The sequence below is a fragment of the Stomoxys calcitrans genome, chromosome 2 (genome assembly GCF_963082655.1).
Source record: "Stomoxys calcitrans chromosome 2, idStoCalc2.1, whole genome shotgun sequence".
Taxonomy (NCBI): Eukaryota; Metazoa; Arthropoda; class Insecta; order Diptera; family Muscidae; genus Stomoxys; species Stomoxys calcitrans.
In genome coordinates this window covers 2,886,248-2,904,115 of record NC_081553.1, presented here as the reverse complement: position 1 = coordinate 2,904,115, position 17,868 = coordinate 2,886,248, and the positions used below count along the sequence as shown (strand labels likewise).

Below are 17,868 nucleotides of genomic sequence, written 5' to 3'. Positions count from 1 at the left end.
ACATACTATGCTACCGCTACCTTGGGCTTATTAAAAAAAAATTTTAATTTTCACCGTACGCCGTTCCTAAATGTGTTAAGGCCTTTTGAATATCAGGTAACAGTCGATATGTGTGTATTTGCATGGAATAGCAAACTGAACAATTAAGATTCTTCTATTTGAAAGTGGTATATGAATGTTTCATACTATAATCAAGAGTCATGATTACCGAGTATATTTCGTGTGATTACACTTTTACTCCCCTTTTTGTTGTCAAGTATTCATGTATGTATGTATGAGTATGTACGAATATCTAGGAATTTCTCGATAACATTTTCGCGACTTTTCCAATGAAAGCAAGCCTACAAAGCTCATTCAGTTGCATTCAGAACACTTTGAGTCTCTGATCTGCTATTGCTAAATATCCAATTTCTTTATACTATGTATTTTCCCATCTCAGCCGAATGCCAAAGCCAATGGTAGCGACGAGTTAGTAGATTTCATGCTTCAATTGAAATCTTATCGTTTGACGACGATACCTATAGAAAATGAAAAACTCATCGTACACGCTTAGCAGCTCATGAAGATAGGCAAAACGTGATCCGATAACAAAAGATGCTTCTCGTCACGACACAAAAGAAGCAACACCAAAGTGAACGCATCGCTTTTTCGACGATAAGATATAAGATGTTCGTCTTTGAAAATATCATATAACTCACATTGATTTATGTATGTACATACGCTTCTTGTTAATAAAATTATAGTATATATGTTAGGCAAAGTAGGTAACCATTGCAAATGTGTTGGAGAAAGTTTTTGCTTTTTATTATACTCCCATTTGGAATAAGCGAGTAATTATTTGCGGTCACCGCCATGTTCAAATCAGACCCGCAAAATAGACAAGTGGCTGCGGTCACACAAAATGCCATTAAAAATAATAAACGATTCGTATTATATGCAAATCGACTTAAGGGATAATTTCTAGTGTGGGTATATAATCCAACTTTACAATTGAAACTTAATCGTGGAGTCTTGAAACGTTAAATATGAAACATAGATGTTTGCCAATTTTATAAAGGGTTCATATCTCATATACTATAATTATAAGATATTTGACCCGGCACGGGATGGCTGGTAGCACCACACAGGCTGGAAGAATGAGGTCCGATCTGTATGGTGTTCATTGCTGTCACGAGAAGCTTAGCTGCGAGCGACCGTACTCCATACGGTGTAGCTGTAACGAATGCCGCGGACAATCAGCGGTATCGAGCGAAGAGTCTCAGTGAGCGATCGGTTGGCACCGGCTCTTGCACAAATACTGAATGCCTATGATGCTCGGTATGACAAGCCGAGTTATTGGCGTCTTTAAATAACCAATGGCCACCCTGTTCCCGCGGCAATTGGTCCTTTGGACCGGAACGAGCTTGTTCACCTACAGGTGCTTGATAAGGATCGCCACATTTTCCACATGAAAATGCGGCTACAACAACAACAACATAAGATCTTTGTTATTTTGTTCTATGTGAATACAAAAAATAGTACTCCCCCTAGAAAATGTCAGCCTCCATCCAGAATTTTAGAACCAAATTCTACGTTTTATTCCCTCCACCATTGGATGGTGGATTTCGATGTTATCATCATCGAAATATTGGCCTAAGGCGCCATAAAGTACATACAATATATTCTTAATCGCCATGTCATTTTAAGTCGATCAAGTTAAGTCCGACTGTCTGTCGAGAGCACGCTAAATTTCAAAGGGGTAAAGCTAGGCGCTTGAAATTTTGCACAAATACTTACTTATTAATGTAGGTCGGTTTGGATTGTAAATGGACCATGGACCGATCTTCCGATTATACTTCTTAAGCCTCTAGAGAGCGCAATTCTTATTCGATTTTGTTTTTATGACTTCTAACAATTGTGCCAGGTATAGTACAAATAGGTTGAAAAACTGATGTAGTTCTCATATAAACCGATCTCCCGGTTATATTTCTTGAGCCTCTGGAGGGCGCAATTCTTATCCGATTTTGCTGGAATATTGCTCAGTGACTTCTATGACCTCCAACAGAGGTTTGCACTTTTTCAGCCCTAGAGAGTGCTGTCCTTTTCGGTTTTGGGTGAAATTTTGCACTACGACTTTCAACATATATCCCAAGTATGGACTGTATGGATCGGTTCATAACTTGATATAGCTCCCATATAAGCCGATTTCCCGATTTTACTTCTTGAACCCTTAAAAGTCGCAATTCTTCACACAGTGACTTCTACTATGGTCTCCAAAATCGGTATAACATTGAATTAAACAAGGTCTGAATCTTGGGAATCCGCCACCATGAATTTTAATAAAATATTACACAAATGAAATAAGTTGTTGGTAGGGATCCTAAATGGCCACTTTTTTTCGTTTCGGCACAAAGTTTTTCGCTCCTCGCCGCGACATTTTTTCGCTACGTAACGTAATATATACAGTCGACACCGAATAAGTGAAATGATGAAAATTTTTCAAATTTGGTTTCACTTATCCGTAATTTTCAGTTGTTGTTGTTGTAGCAGTGTGTTGTACACTGAGATGGCAGCCCGAATGTACTTTAAGTTTTTTTTTTGTCGGAGCGGAGCGGTTTTTATATAGAAAAACGTTCGGCTTCCGTTCTGGCAAAAAAAGGCTACTCCGGTCCGGTCCTTGCTACGTTCCGAATCCTTGGTTGAAGGGTACATTTGTGTTTTAAGTACAAAATTTCTACCGAAACAGTCAAAAATTTAAGTTTCTTGGGGCCGTAGAAGATTAGTCGGGGAATCGGTTTATATAGCAGTTATATCGGTCCAAATTGTACTACACTTATTACCGATTTTGTAAGTCATAACAGACATAACAACTTCCAAGAACTCAAGATCACAAATTAGGAGATCGGTTTATATGGGAGCTACATCAGGTTATAGACCGACCATATTTTCTACGGATGTTGGATGTCACGTTAAAACACAAGATACAAAAGTAAAAGTAAAAAGTAATTTGGGAAAATTTCATTTTGTTTTCGTGTTTATTTCGTCGATATTGTTTGGAGACTATTTCATTATGAAATAATTTCCAAGTAAAGAAATCAACCAAACTAAAAAAATTTTATTTTAGTTAGAAACTCAATTTTTATCGAGATATTACAAAAATTATATATCTCGATAAAAATTCAGTTTCTAACTAAAATATATCCCTTAATTTTTTAGTTTACAATTTGTTTTCAAGTCCAGTAAAAGGCATTACAGTATTTTTTTACGTATTATTATCAGGTTTATCTGAAGCGAGGAACAAGCGATAATGGAATTTGAACAGAAACAGTGAAGGGCAAGCATATGCATGAAAATCTGCATATAGAGAAAAGGTTTAGTAAGAGGAGAAAATTTACTATTATTTCGGATTTTCTTTGGATCTAATAGCATTTTGTTGGTTTTAATGATATTTATTACTACTTATATTTCGAAATTCGTCCATCATCAGAGCGGTAGGTTTGAATTGATTGTTGTTGTTGTAGTAGCAGTGTGTGGTACACTGAGGCGGCAGCCCTTGCCGATGAAGGAATTCATCGGGTCAATCCGGTACATACTGCTGCCATGGGATTGGTTGTTGTACTGTGTGACTAATTCGTCAGACGGCTCTTTTAAACAAAACAACATTCAATTGATGAAAAATAGCAAAAATAATAATAAAAAAATAAATAGCAAAAATAGCAAACAACAAAACCCAACTATGAAAAATAGCAATAAAAATGACTTTTAAATAACCAAAAAACAACATCCAACAGCAGGGGACAAAACGTAGTTTTTGCATTGCACACAAGTGCTGTTGTTGTACCATTTATCAAGGGACAGCAAAGAACAAATGATGCTGTAGTAGTTGTTGTAGCCCAAAACTGAAAAAATGGCATAGACAGATTTAAGGAATTTTCATGAATGAAATATATACCAGGAGGCAAACGGATATACGTTTGGGTCAGCAGAGTCCAATAAAACAAAAATTGTGGCAAAGGTAGATTTAAGGAAGTTTCATGAGATGCTGGTCAGTAGGCCAATGGAAATGTGGGGATATTTACAAATGCATTCCATATTAATTTTTTATATGAAACAGCAATAAGTAGCATCGACAGTTACGAGTACATTCACCATTTATGATAAAAATGTAAAATGCTTTTCGAAATTTATTTGTAGTTGTTGATGTAGCAGTGTGTTATACACTGAGGCGGCAGCCCTTGCCGATGAAGAACTCCACCGTTTCAATCCGGTAGATACAACCGGCTGCCGAGGGATTCGAAATTTGTTGTTTCTATTAGTCATCTGCAACTAGATTGAGTAGAAATGGTCATTTGCAAAGATAACTGGGTCTATCTTGACTTAGAAATGTTTGTAAAGAATTTCTTTTTGCAGTTTTTTTTTTGCTTTATTGATGCTAACATTAAGGCATTTGCTTTTCTGCAAAACATTTTCATTCTTTTGATTGTGTGTGTGTTTTTTCTTTAAGTTTTGATACGGTTTGCATTTTTCATTGTGCTTTTTGTTTTAGTTTTAAAGCAAGACATTGTCATTAAGAGCTTAAAATTAAGCACCGATTGTACAAATTGTTTCATTCAATAAACAGTTGCTGCACCTATCTTTATTGGCCGTTATATTTCACAAAAAAATAAATAAATTATAAATATCAGGTGAATGCAATATAGGCCACACAGAGTTCCTTTACATTTTAAGGCTACGTATAAACCTTTACCGTGTTTTGATATATACAAACAAAATCTTATGCCAACAAAAAGATAACACAGTTTCGTGAAATAACTGTATGAATTGGAAGAAACCCCATGGGGTATACAAAAATTGCAAGATAAGACTGAATACGTTCGTATGTAAAAGAACCCTAGAAAATAGATAAGACGCTATTGGTGACTGTTTAGTTTTTCCTCTGAAAGACTACAGACAACTTTGTTCTTGTTGTTCTCAAATGGCAAATTAGAAACGTGGCGCTGATGGTGATTGGCACGCGACATTCTGATAAAGTCTTCTTCATAAAATAGCTGCAATTATGCCAATAATAACAATCAAAAACATTATTTTTCAGACAAAAAAAAAAGCAAAATTATATGACAACAGGTTTATTTTTCACGCCAATGCAGAGATTTAAAGAGCTATCAATAAAGTCTACTCATTTCTTTTTCATTGGCTGACAGAATTTGTACTTGCGGTGAATGACATTGACATTGGACAACAATTGCGCATTATGAGGGGTGACATGAGTATTAAAACCTATTTCAAAATCTTTTTGAAGCTCATGTTATTTAAAGGAAATGAAAACCTAAATCTCAGGGAGCAAAAAGATCGAAATAACTAACAATTCAAGTATTAGAACGGCATTTACTCGTTAGCTTGACTTACAAGATCTCTTGTTTATCTCCGAATCTCTTGTTTTAGATCACGAAGTTTCAACTTGATAGGATCAGGGAGGTGGTTAGCGTGCTTTGATTACCAGTGCAAGGGTCGTGGTTTCGATTCCCGCCAGAAGCCTTGGCGTGTCGCTACTGTGTTATCACAATGGGCTTAAAATTGCCTAAGTGTATCTGTAAGGAACTGCCACTCTTACCTAACCTAACCTATGACACAAAATAGAAAAAAAGCTCAACATTTCTATCGCTAATAGTCTGGATTTACAAATTAAAATAAACGAAAGGGAAATTATTAACAGAAAACCCATGGCAACCGTTTGTTCATTGACAAGGGCTGCCGCCTTAGTGTATACAACACTGCTACAACAACAACAACATTAACAGAAAATAATTAATTATCCTCCAACCATCACATAACATGGATCGCTTTTGTTAAGTTCTTTGCACGGTTTCTTTTTATAGGGAGGAACAAATTGGTTAAAATGTCGGAGGTCGTAGCATCATCGTAGAAAACTTTTGCCAAATTCGGAAGATCGGAGTATTATATGCGAGTTTTATCAAGAAATGGACAATTTTGAACCATTATTGGTTCAGATATCATAGTAGAAATAATTGCAAATTTTGCCCATGAACATTCCACTAAGGAACACGGGCAAACTTCTCACATATCAATGAGTGCCGTCCGATTCGAATTTAAGCTCAATGATAAGGGGCCTCCTTTTTATAGCCGAGTCCGAACGGCGTTGTTGCCAAGCATTAGGAGGGGTAAACCACCGCTGAAAATGTTTTTGATGGTCTTGCCTGGATTCGAAATCAGGAGTTCAGCGTCAGGCCTCTGCGCTACGGTGGCCTCCTAGTAGAAATAATAGGAATATTTTTTTTGTCAATTTGTAGTAGAAGAAGTAAATTCAGGAAATCGTTTTAAAGGGTGATTTTTTTGAGGTTAGGATTTTCATGCATTAGTATTTGACAGATCACGTGGGATTTCATACATGGTGTCAAAGAGAAAGATGCTCAGTATGCTTTGACATTTCATCATGAATAGACTTACTAACGAGCAACGCTTGCAAATCATTGAATTTTATTACCAAAATCAGTGTTCGGTTCGAAATGTGTTCATTCACCGTAACGTTGCGTCCAACAGCATCTTTGAAAAAATACGGTCCAATGATTCCACCAGCGTACAAACCACACCAAACAGTGCATTTTTCGGGATGCATGGGCAGTTCTTGAACGGCTTCTGGTTGCTCTTCACTCCAAATGCGGCAATTTTGCTTATTTACGTAGCCATTCAACCAGAAATAAGCCTCATCGCTGAACGGTGAATGAACACATTTCGAACCGAACACTGATTTTGGTAATAAAATTCAATGATTTGCAAGCGTTGCTCGTTAGTAAGTCTATTCATGATGAAATGTCAAAGCATACTGAGCATCTTTCTCTTTGACACCATGTCTGAAATCCCACGTGATCTGTCAAATACTAATGCATGAAAATCCTAACCTCAAAAAAATCACCCTTTATATGGGACCAATTCAGACCATACTTGGTATGGATGATGGAGGTAATATATGTCATTTCGTGTCAAATTTGTAAGATTGGTTTATATGGGAGCTATTTTAAACACGGACCGAGTTACATGGCCAATTGACAATCCCCAACGACATTAATCGATAACATATGATTTCCACGGATGAACGGACGGAAATGTCTAGCTCGACTTTAAATTTCATGACGATCAACAATACACATGTATGTATACTTCATAGGGTCGCAGTTGAATATTTTCAGGTGTCAAAGAGTTGCTCAACAAAAAGAACGATTGGCGAAATAGCGGAATTTTGCCGATAATGTTGATAGAACAGATATCAATCGATATTTTGTCAGCTCTTATGTCTGCTGATCTCATGAAGGAACTGTGTAGACAATCTGTTGCAGTTCGAACATAAGCAGGTCTGTCTCTTACTCCAATGCGCGTCTTTCATCTGGCGAGTACGGCGTACCGTCATTTGCCTATAACAACAAAAGTTGTATCGCCCAAACGATGACACAAAGCACAAAAATATTTTTTCAAATGTCAGAAAGCCAAAATCTGGTTTTGGATATTGTGATATTTTAACCTTCCAATATGTCATAATACCATAAAAACAACTATGCTACTAAGTTCAAATTCATTTATGTCATGACATCCGAATCGAAAAAATTTCACAACATTCAAAAAATATCCAAAAAAAAAAAAAAAATTATAATAATAAAATAACATTTCTAGGTGTTTTCAGAAATGTATTTAAATTTGCTCCATGTTGCGATGTTTGTGACATCTTTAAATTGCTTACATTACACTGTGAAACACAACAAAAAATAACGGGTAAAGAATTTGACACCAACTTAGAAATAGTACAACTTTAATCCTGAATCCTTCATTTACATTTTTACTGATAACTGGCTTTCAATTTAAGTTTTGGGTTTTAGTGTTTTCAAAGACCTATAGTACGATATCTTGGCAAACATTTTTGTAGATAATTTTGATCAGCTACAAAACCATTTTAAAAGAGTTTAACCTTTTTAAAAAGAGGTATCTATATACCCCTTCAGTGAGTCGGTTGAGAGATTTTCTACGCAGTCTTGTCACTAATAAAAAGATATCGTAACCGAAAATTTGGAAAAATGTCCAGAAGGGGGCAACTTCCCCCCTCTTGTTTAGTTTGGTTTCGATGTAAACTTTCAAAACGCCGATACACGCGTCCTTTCTTTCTGCCTGCTTTTCCATAATCTTTGCAATTTTTCCTATTGTTTTGGAAAAAGTTAAATTTTGTTCCATAGTGTTATTGAAATATAAAAATTATTTAATTTTATTATAATTTATCGTACTCTCTATTATCAATGGTGATTTCATTTGTACTCTGAATTATTAAAATACTCGGGGAAAGTACACAAGAGCGAATGGTTCTAGCTGAGCCATCATAAAATTAGTCATCTTCAGTTCCTACACACTTAGGCACACGTTTAAAATTATAGACTCCGACAATTGTCGTTGCACGTTTACTCATGCTGTTAACTCTGATTATCTACAGAAAAGGAAAAATGATTTTCCGCTGTAGCTGCTGACCATATCAATGGTTTAATATAAAAAAGGCCTAACTCGATTTGCTGTTGTTGTTACAGTAGAATAAAAAAAGTTAACTAGGCATTCTTTTAAATCGTAGGCAAGGTTCATATAAAACGTTAACAAAACTTCTTGTTTGTTTACAGGAGAAGGCAAAAACTAGTTAGTTTCCCTTTTTTTAAGCTTACAATTATGGTGTGTGAAACTTCGTTGGTAAAAATAATACTAAAAAAGATGATCCGCTATTCACAATTGTATCTTCCAAATTAAAACGTCCTTTTTAATTTAAGCTATCGATATGATTTTGCTCAACCAATATCCACATTGTGCAATATGTGGCCAAAAGTAGACGCTTTCTATCCTAGGCGCAAAATTTCTAGACTGCGACCAAAATTTATTTTAAAATTCGTATAAAGATAAAGCGGAAATTGTTCACATTTCATAGTGCTGCATTACTTTACAGTTCATACCAAACCTATGAATAATTTTAATAAGTTGAAATACAAGAAAGAAACTTAAAACGGATTAATGAAGGAGTATCAAATATTTTAATAATTTAAGGGCGTAACACACTTGTTTATATGAACAATAATGAATCATCGAATTAATCCATCTTCCGTCTAGTTTTCTTTCCCTGGAAGCTCAAATTGAAGAACGCTTTTAGGATTTGGCTTTCATTTCACAGGAGCAATAGCTGTCCAAACCTTAGTTGTTTCAATAACTATAAGCACGGCATATGATGCAACTTTCCCTTTGATTTGTGTGGCAGAGTAGCTGCAAATGCAATCAACGGTTTCGAGTGCCGAGTTTAAGTGAAAGTTTTGTGATGCTCGATACGACAATGCAAGTTTTTTGACGCCTATGAATAACCAATGGAGTCCCATATTGTCATGATCGTCCAAAATTACTATTTACTAGGTACTTGAACCAAATTTATAACATCAAATTCCTACTGTACTCCCGTATACCTTCATTGGAGTCCACCTTTATTTTGGTTGGGAGCGTCCGCACCCTTTCGATATGAGAAAAATTGTATAGTATTATTCTGTGAAAATTTCAAGAAATAATCGGTTCAGCCGTTTCGAGTCTATTCGGACAAACAAACAGAAAAACCCACTTTGAGTCTTTTATAGTAGATGTAACATGAAGTCACGCTGTGGCCAATTTAAACAAATTACAATAAAATAATCTTTGTGTTCTGTATGCATACAGAGATTATATTATAATAATGATTTAAACGCTAAGATCACAAAAATTAACTACTCATTAAATTTGATGATTTTCCGTTTCAAGTGATTGTATGGGCAACTGTGACCGCCGATGGGCACTCTCCAATCGTTAACAAGGAGCCTGGCTTCAGAGTAAAAGAGACTTATTATAAAAGTCGTAGATCATGGATGTATCAATAAAACTCGTCAACGTCGCATAAAGCATATGTGAGCCAAGAAGGCTACCGTGACGCAGAGGTTAGCATGTCCGCCTATGACACCGAACGCCTGGGTTCAAATCCCGGCGTGAACATCAGAAAAAATTTCAGCTTTGGTTTTACCCTTACTAATGCTGGCTATATTTGTAAGGTGTCCTGCCAAGTTCGGACTAGGCAATAAAAAAGAGGCCCCTTATCGTGGAGCTTAAACATTACTCGGGCTGCACTCATTGATATGGGAGAAGTATTCCCTGTTCTCTAATGCAATGTTCATCGGAAATTTAGTAGAGCCAAGAAGAGCTAAAAAATCATGTTCTGCACTTAATTTCGTCCACACAGTGGCTGTCCAATTCTATTTGGTCCATTTTAGAGAAGAGGGTAAGTTGGAAAAAATATTCCAGTATGGAAATTGAACGGGAACGGGCCAAAACACCGGCGGTTTACATTCGCACTGCTCGTTGTTTGGCAGACAAGGTAAAAAGGTGGTTATATCCGACAAAATAGATCTGGAATTTAGGTTTTTTCTAAAATTTTTTTCTATTTGGATCAAAAAAAAAAAAAAATATTTTCATTTCTATTTCTTTTTCGAGACGATCTTAACGATTGAAGAATTTTTTCTATGCAATGGAAAAGAAAAGCCAGAAGATCACACCAACCACCAACCATGGTTTGATGCATTTCGACCCCTTTGAAAGGAAGGGAGGTCATCTTCGTGCACTTTTAGGTGTGAAGGCTTCAATGGCCGAACGTTGATAGGTTGTACTTATGTATATTTCATTGCGAAATCACTTCTATGATATAAATACCACACTAACAGAGCTCGACACCCTGTCTGCTAGCTGTTCCTTTTCCAATGCATGTGTTTGTGTGTTGTACTGGGAGAATTTATTTCTACTCAACTATATTACTCCCATGGCATACACATGTGCACAGTGCATCTTCCGGAAGTTGTGTCGAAAAAATTTGTGGTCGTTTGAATTGGTAAGACTTCGTGTCATGGAATCAACGAATTTTGGCTAATAATTGCGAATCCAGGCGAGGACACACGAAATAATTTTCAGTGTGGTTATCGCTAAGTGACATGCCGTTCGGGCTCAGCTATAAAAACTACTGGGTTGCCCAAAAAGTAATTGCGGATTTTTCATATAGTCGGCGTTGACAAATTTTTTCACAGCTTGTGAATCTGTAATTGCATTCTTTCTCCTGTCAGTTATCAGCTGTTACTTTTAGCTTGCTTTAGAAAAATGTGTAAAAAAGCATATTTGATTAAAGTTAATTCTAAGATTTATTAAAAATGCATTTACTTTCTTTTAAAAAATCCGCAATTACTTTTTCGGCAACCTAATAGATTGTAGCACTGCACAGACCAGATCGCTGGGAGAAATACGATTTTTGACATTGACCATACACAAATGGTCCGCCAAATTCCCCTTTACTGTAGACATATGTTATTTTTTAGTTAAAAATATAAGATCTTGTAAAATTATTATTCTGCATTTTAACTCATTTTTAGAATTGTACCTCGGTCGTTGCTAAGGGAAGAGATAAAATATAAAAAAATCATCTCTGTGCTTTTGGAGAAGCTAAGATAATTATACTGTATGTTAAATATTTGTGCATGCCAAAGCGTACATCGCAGCCGGTTTTTCATACAATTTCTAATGTCAAAAACTGGCAAATTGTTAGTGCACATTGTCACTCTTTTAGCTCATCAGATGCTGCCAAAGAAAAAAGGTTTAAAAACCAATTCGGTTAAAGGAGTCAGGCCATTTTTGTTACATAAAGCTATAGACACGAAGAAGTCCATTCCAGAGAATTACCAATTTATTCGATCGCAGTAACCAGAAATTGTAAAAAAGCAACCCTCTAAATATATAAGAACCACCTTAAAAACAAAGCTAACGTGGCCTTTGTTTTTGTAGCCAAATAACAAGACAAAAATTGGAATAAGCAATAGAACATAGAACTGGTTTGGTATATTCCCGCAAAGCAAAAACAAAAAGAAACAAAATCCTCTTAAACAAATCGTCAAATAATTTGCGCAAGCAAAAGAAAATCAGCCAATATTGGCAGAACTTTTTTCAAAGAAAGGCAAATTATTGCAATTAGGAATTTTAATCAATTTTTCTCACTTGCATGTTGTTTGCACAAAGCTCATAATAAAACTACTTGGGATAAATTTGGGTAGGTGCTCAGCTCCTCACTTCCCGTCGAACATTGCAAAACCAAACATCAGCTGATTTTGGTTGCACACATGTTACATGTTGTAAAATGTTTAAAAAAATGTGAGCATTAGGCAGGCACACAAGGAATTTTTGAGAAAAAAATAAAAAACCATACGAAATTCAAAAAAAAAAAAAAATGCACACATAAAATCACACACACATACATATAACGAATTTTTTAAGAATTTCGTGAATGTGGGTGAAGGTGGTGTCTATCGCGAGGGGAGCTATAGAACGCGGGTATAAAAACAAAAAACGAGAAGAACATTCACCACCAATCGCACCATATGCTCCCAGAGACCGATGGGGAGATGGATTGGGCATGCTGGCGAGAGCGTATGTGGAGAGTAATTAGAGTGAGCGGCGTACATTTATCCGTATCGTATTTGTAGCACCATACAAAAGCACAAAAAGGTGAATTACATCACTAAACGCACTACAAAAGCTAAATGTTAGGTTAGGTAATTGCTACCTTTTCATTTTGATAATAAAAAAAATTGATATGAGCGTTGTTGTTATTTTGAGCGTATATTCGCTTACCTTTACCGAGTCCATGGGATACATTACAATGTGTTCCAAGACACCGGCTATGGCTCCAGCTGTCATATTGATACCCAAGCTTGTTGTGGGTAAAGATTCATAATCGTCCACATTCATCCTGGAATTGAGTATTTCCTTGCGGTCGGCTACAAGAAAGATGATTTTCTCCTACAGCTGATTTGTAGCAGCACTTCCAATCGCTTCAATTTTAATTAAAAATAATTTAAAATCCACTCGCATCAAAGCAACTTTCTTCCTCTTTAATTTTTGTTGGTAGCCCTTCCGTTTATCCTCCTTTTTTGTTGTGCTTTGGCCTTCCTCCCCTATTTATCTACTTTGCTTGCTTTTTCTTTTGTAGAATAGAGCAAGCCTTCCTAGATGGATGTATGATTTGTGGAGAGGTTGCTTTGGGGCTGCCCGTATGCCTAACTACTTGAGTCTTGAGTGCGGACTGACTAAACGAGATTGCAAATGTCAGTGTTTTATGTTTTTCTCCGGTTTCTTTCGTTTTCCCCACAGTCGGCAGATGTTTGGGCTCTCCGGCTCCCTCCCTCTCTCTCTCACTCTGTTGACAAAAATTTTAGTGGTGTTTTGTGCTCTGTTCAGCGTGTGTTTTGGGGGGAACTCTCTCGCGTACGTTGGGGTTTTTGTATTTCACTTTGAACGACGATTAAAGATAAGAGATTGACACAGGAACATTTAAATTTTGCAAATAATTTTGTTTATCGAAATTCTTCAATCCTTTTTTTTATTGGAAATAGGTTATCTTCTTAGACGTATCTGTACGAAGAACATTCCATTAGCAACATTTTTTTTCTGGTTCCAGGTTCGGGTGAAACGTGTAGGAATTTGAATTTGGACTTTTGCTTCTCTGCACAACACACGCCCGCTTGCTGTAATCAAAACTAGTACAATCGAATGTTTGCCGTTTTCACCAAAACCAAGTAGAGTTGCTTACATTTCTTGCTCTCCCAGCAAGCAAGATGATGGCTGATTGTTATTATATTGACAAAACCCTTGTTCCGTTTTGAATTTCTTCAAAAAAAAAAACTAATTTACTCTGAAACTTATTGTAAAAATTTCATTTCAATTGTCGTAATAGGGATCCCAAAGTCAACTTTCCACTAATCGATTAATCGACTTATTGTGCAAAAAAGTCGAAAAAACGAAGTCGACTTTTACTGATTAAAAAAGTCGAATAATCGACTTTGAAGTAAAAAATGTTTAACAAAAAAAAAATAAATAAATATATATATATACATTGATTGCAAAAGTTTACAAAAACTAGTAGGAAATAGGAATTGGAAAATTTTGGAAATTTTTGACAAAGAGTCGAAACAATGATAAATCAATCACAAGATTAACCTTCCACTAATCAATTAACACATCATTCCTTACAAGGACTTTACACGACACTTCAAGATTGCATCTATTGCCAAAAACGGTACACCAATTTTTTCTTCGATTTTATTGAATTTTCAATACTTTTATTATCTTTTTTAATTTAATTTTGACAAAACGTATTTTTCTATATTTGTCAAATAATGATAACACATTTCTATGTAGAATTATTATGGGAGAGAAAAGGTTCATCTTTATTTACTCAATAGTCGTTGATTACAATGATCACGCATCATGATGTGGCATGTAAAATCCCCATTGTAGGCAGTATACGGCACATCTTGATCGTACCATCGTGTGTACGTGTCGATTACATCTTTTGCCAAAAACAGTACATATTTTTTTTCCCTTTTTTGATTTTATTTAATTTTCAATACTTTTTTAATTTTATTTTCACAAAACATGTTTCCCAATATCTGTCAAGTTATGTTTACACATTTGTGTTTAAACGATAATCGTTAGACGCCAATCATCGAAAAAATCAAGTAATGCCATGTAAACTGAGCATTACAATGCCCACGTATCATGATGAGCCATATAAACTTAGCATTATAAGGACTTTACATGGACTTTAAACTTAGCATTATAAGGACTTTTGCACATTGGCAAAACAATTAAAGGTGGAATCATTTGTACAACAACCACAAATCATATGTTGCAATCCGCCATATTGTTATCAAGCATTGTTATCAACACACACAAATAAATTTGTGTGCGTGTAAGACGATAACAACAAAGAGAATGCCTGCAAAAATCTGCCATCTTAATAGCGGCAAAGCTGGACGGCTGTTAACAGCTGTTCGCGTGAGACCAACTTTTTAAATCCGTTTTGCTTGAATAGCAAATGCCATAAATAGAAAGAAACGTCAAAGTGGTTTTAGAAATAAACATTGTTTTACAACTTATCTTCCTCAAATGTGTTTTATAGTTGTATTTTCATCATCAATACTGTTTTGTTGCTTGTGGGTGGAATATCAGATCAAATAGAACATCGTTTTAAGATTTTAGAAAAAATCACAGCTCTGTTTTAAGCCTTTGACAATTAGATTTACTACAAAATCAAAACAAAAATAAAAACATTGTACTCAGCTGTTGGCCAGACCTCACCTTATAAATGCATCCTGTGTGTGCATTGTAGTTAAGAGCGATAAGATACACAAACAACGAAAAAACACTCGAAATCAGAGTTGCACTAAACGCTGATTTTATCAGATAGTGCACTCGATTTTTTGTTTTTGGGCAACTGCACTTACTTGTATCGATTTATCTTGAGTGGAGTCCCTCTCTCTCTCTCTGTTTTGGGTCCTTTTCTATTTATCCTTTATATTAATGATACTGTTTCCTGCTTCAGATTAACGTATATGTCATGGTTATTTATGATGACGATGTTCACATGTTTTTAAGAGTTGTTCGATCCATAGTGTTGAGTCTAATATAAATATGGTGCTAGAAAGAATACGAGTTTAGCTTTGTGAAAATGGGCTATGTGTGAATACAGCTAAAGGCGCTGTTACACGGTATGTATGTAGTTATCTTATGACATGTCACTTTTTGTATTCACATGTAATTTTAAATGTTTGTCAAAATTGTCCATTTACATACGACTCATCATTTTTGCTATCACACCCTTTTTGCTATCTTATGGCATCAGGATTCACTAATAGAAGGTTAGGTCACATGCAAAAACACAAAGTGGATAGGCCCCATAAACATCATTAAGGATGTCAAATCTGACGATTGAAAATGTCATCATATAGGAGAAAACGTAAACAAAGAATGAATGTAAAAAGAGAACAAGTTGACATCCTCAATGCCAAGTACTGCCAAATATTAAAAAAAAAGTATATCGGCTGATCGCTTGGCTTAACCTTATTCAGTGAATCCTGTTATGGCATAAATATTTTGAAAAAAATTGTCAACGCCGACTATATGAAAAATCCGCAATTACTTTTTGGGCAACCCTATAGAAATCTGCCTGCATGCACATTCGTTTAAATAAAAGCTCGATTTAATCCAGGATTCACTGAATAAGGTTAAGTCAAGCGATTAGCCGACATACTTTTTTTTAATTTTTGGCAGCATTTGACATTGAGGATGTACTTGTTCTTTTTTTACATCCATTCTTTGTTTATGTTTCCTCCCATATGATGACATTTTCAATCGGCAGATTTGACATCCTTAAAGATGTTCATGGGGCCTATCCACTTTATGTTTTCGCAAGTGACCTAACCTTTTAAATAGTAGTGAATCCAAGGCGGATTTAAAAAGATGGTCTCACGCGAACAGCTGTTAGCAGCCGGCCAGCTTTGACGGTAGTAAGATGACAGATTTTTGTTTGCATTCTCTTTGTTGTTTTCTTCTTTCTCGCATATTTTCTGTTCATGTACGCACACATATACACACACGCATACAAATTTCTTTATGTGTGTTGGCAAAACGTCGATCAGCTTGATGGCAAGGTGGCGGATTGCATCTTATGATTTGTGGTTGTTGTACAAATGAGACCACCTTTAATTGTTTCGCCATGTAGTGAATCCTGGATTTAATCGAAAAAGTTGCATATCTATTCCAATATCCATTTGTCATGTTAAAACTTTTACGTATGGCACGATGTGTACAACTTTCAGAGTTGCTACTTTTGAAATTACATATGACATATCTAATCGTGTAATGGCAGCTCGAGCCTTTGCTTTTTGAACCCAATACGTGTATTAAGCATATGTACATGTCGATGGTCGACATATTGATGTACGTCGACATATAAATGTACATTTGAGTTAGTCGACAACTTAAAATGCCTTGGCATTATTTTTGATTGTAGACTTGATTTTTTTGACCATATAAGAAATGTGTTCAAAACTGTCCTAATTTCACTACGTCTGTTATGTAGTGTAAATACGTATCTTTTAATCAATGTGAAACGAAAAATTCCTTTTGCATTACTCACGTCAGATCTTTGTTATCGTATTGAGGCTTATGCGGCAACGTCACATGGAAATTTTGCGTGGTTAACAAGGCTATATATAATATGATTCTTCGTTTTGTGTATAATTTCCACAGATATGATCAGTGTCGGATTGCGGGAAACTACTATGAGAGTACAGTTTTCTGATTTTGTGAATTATAAAGTGTTATAAATTTTTTTAACTTTTATATCTGGCATTCCATCACTCTTATGCAGTAGGTTTTCATTCTTTAAGTCAAATAGAAATCCACAAATTTTGTTACACCGGATATCTGCAAGTGTTGCAGAACGAGGCTTTGCAGTTCGGGTAGCAAGGATTTGAAATACATTGTTCATTGAATTACGAAAGTTTTCACTGCTCCATATGCATTTTAAACGAAGCTTGTTGAATATATATTGGAGAAAAGACAATGATAATTTTACGTTTGATTTAATATACATTTTTTCAAAGCATTAATTTAAAGATTGCAAGCTGTCAAGGGATATCCTACGCCATCACTTTTATCTAGTTACCTAGCTTGGGAGGAAATCTGTCAACTAAACCTATTTCAAATCTACCTGCCAATAATGTTTGTAATAGTTAATAATGGGGTTTTTTGGTTTCTTTACTACAAAAATAAAATGATTTGTGTTCTGACAATGAAAAGAGTCCGTCGCATTTCGCAATAATTTAATAGGCATTTTCGGTGTGAATGAAGTCAGTACTAGGCATTACGGCAAACATTTATGCTGCTTTTTTACAAATAAATTTCTCAGAGTATGCTACTGAAATGAGAACGTTTGGTATCAACAATTCTCTGAGTATATTCAGA

At 35.5% G+C, this 17,868-nt stretch overlaps 1 protein-coding gene and 1 long non-coding RNA gene across 2 annotated transcripts in view; one reads left to right on the top strand and one right to left on the bottom strand.

The window, feature by feature from the left end:
- The window catches only part of LOC106084360 (mitoferrin), a 29,621-nt gene extending 16,098 nt beyond the window's left edge, over positions 1-13,523 (bottom strand). Inside the window, exon 1 of the mRNA XM_013247983.2 lies at positions 12,691-13,523. Coding sequence (XP_013103437.1) covers positions 12,691-12,807 — 117 coding nt within the window. The 5' untranslated portion in view covers positions 12,808-13,523. The remainder of the gene's footprint in view (positions 1-12,690) is intronic.
- Positions 13,365-13,716, top strand: LOC131995001 (uncharacterized). Its single transcript, XR_009397047.1, has 2 exons — positions 13,365-13,451; positions 13,517-13,716. It is a non-coding gene; the product is annotated as an uncharacterized LOC131995001 (long non-coding RNA).
- Positions 13,717-17,868: the final 4,152 nt, after the last annotated feature.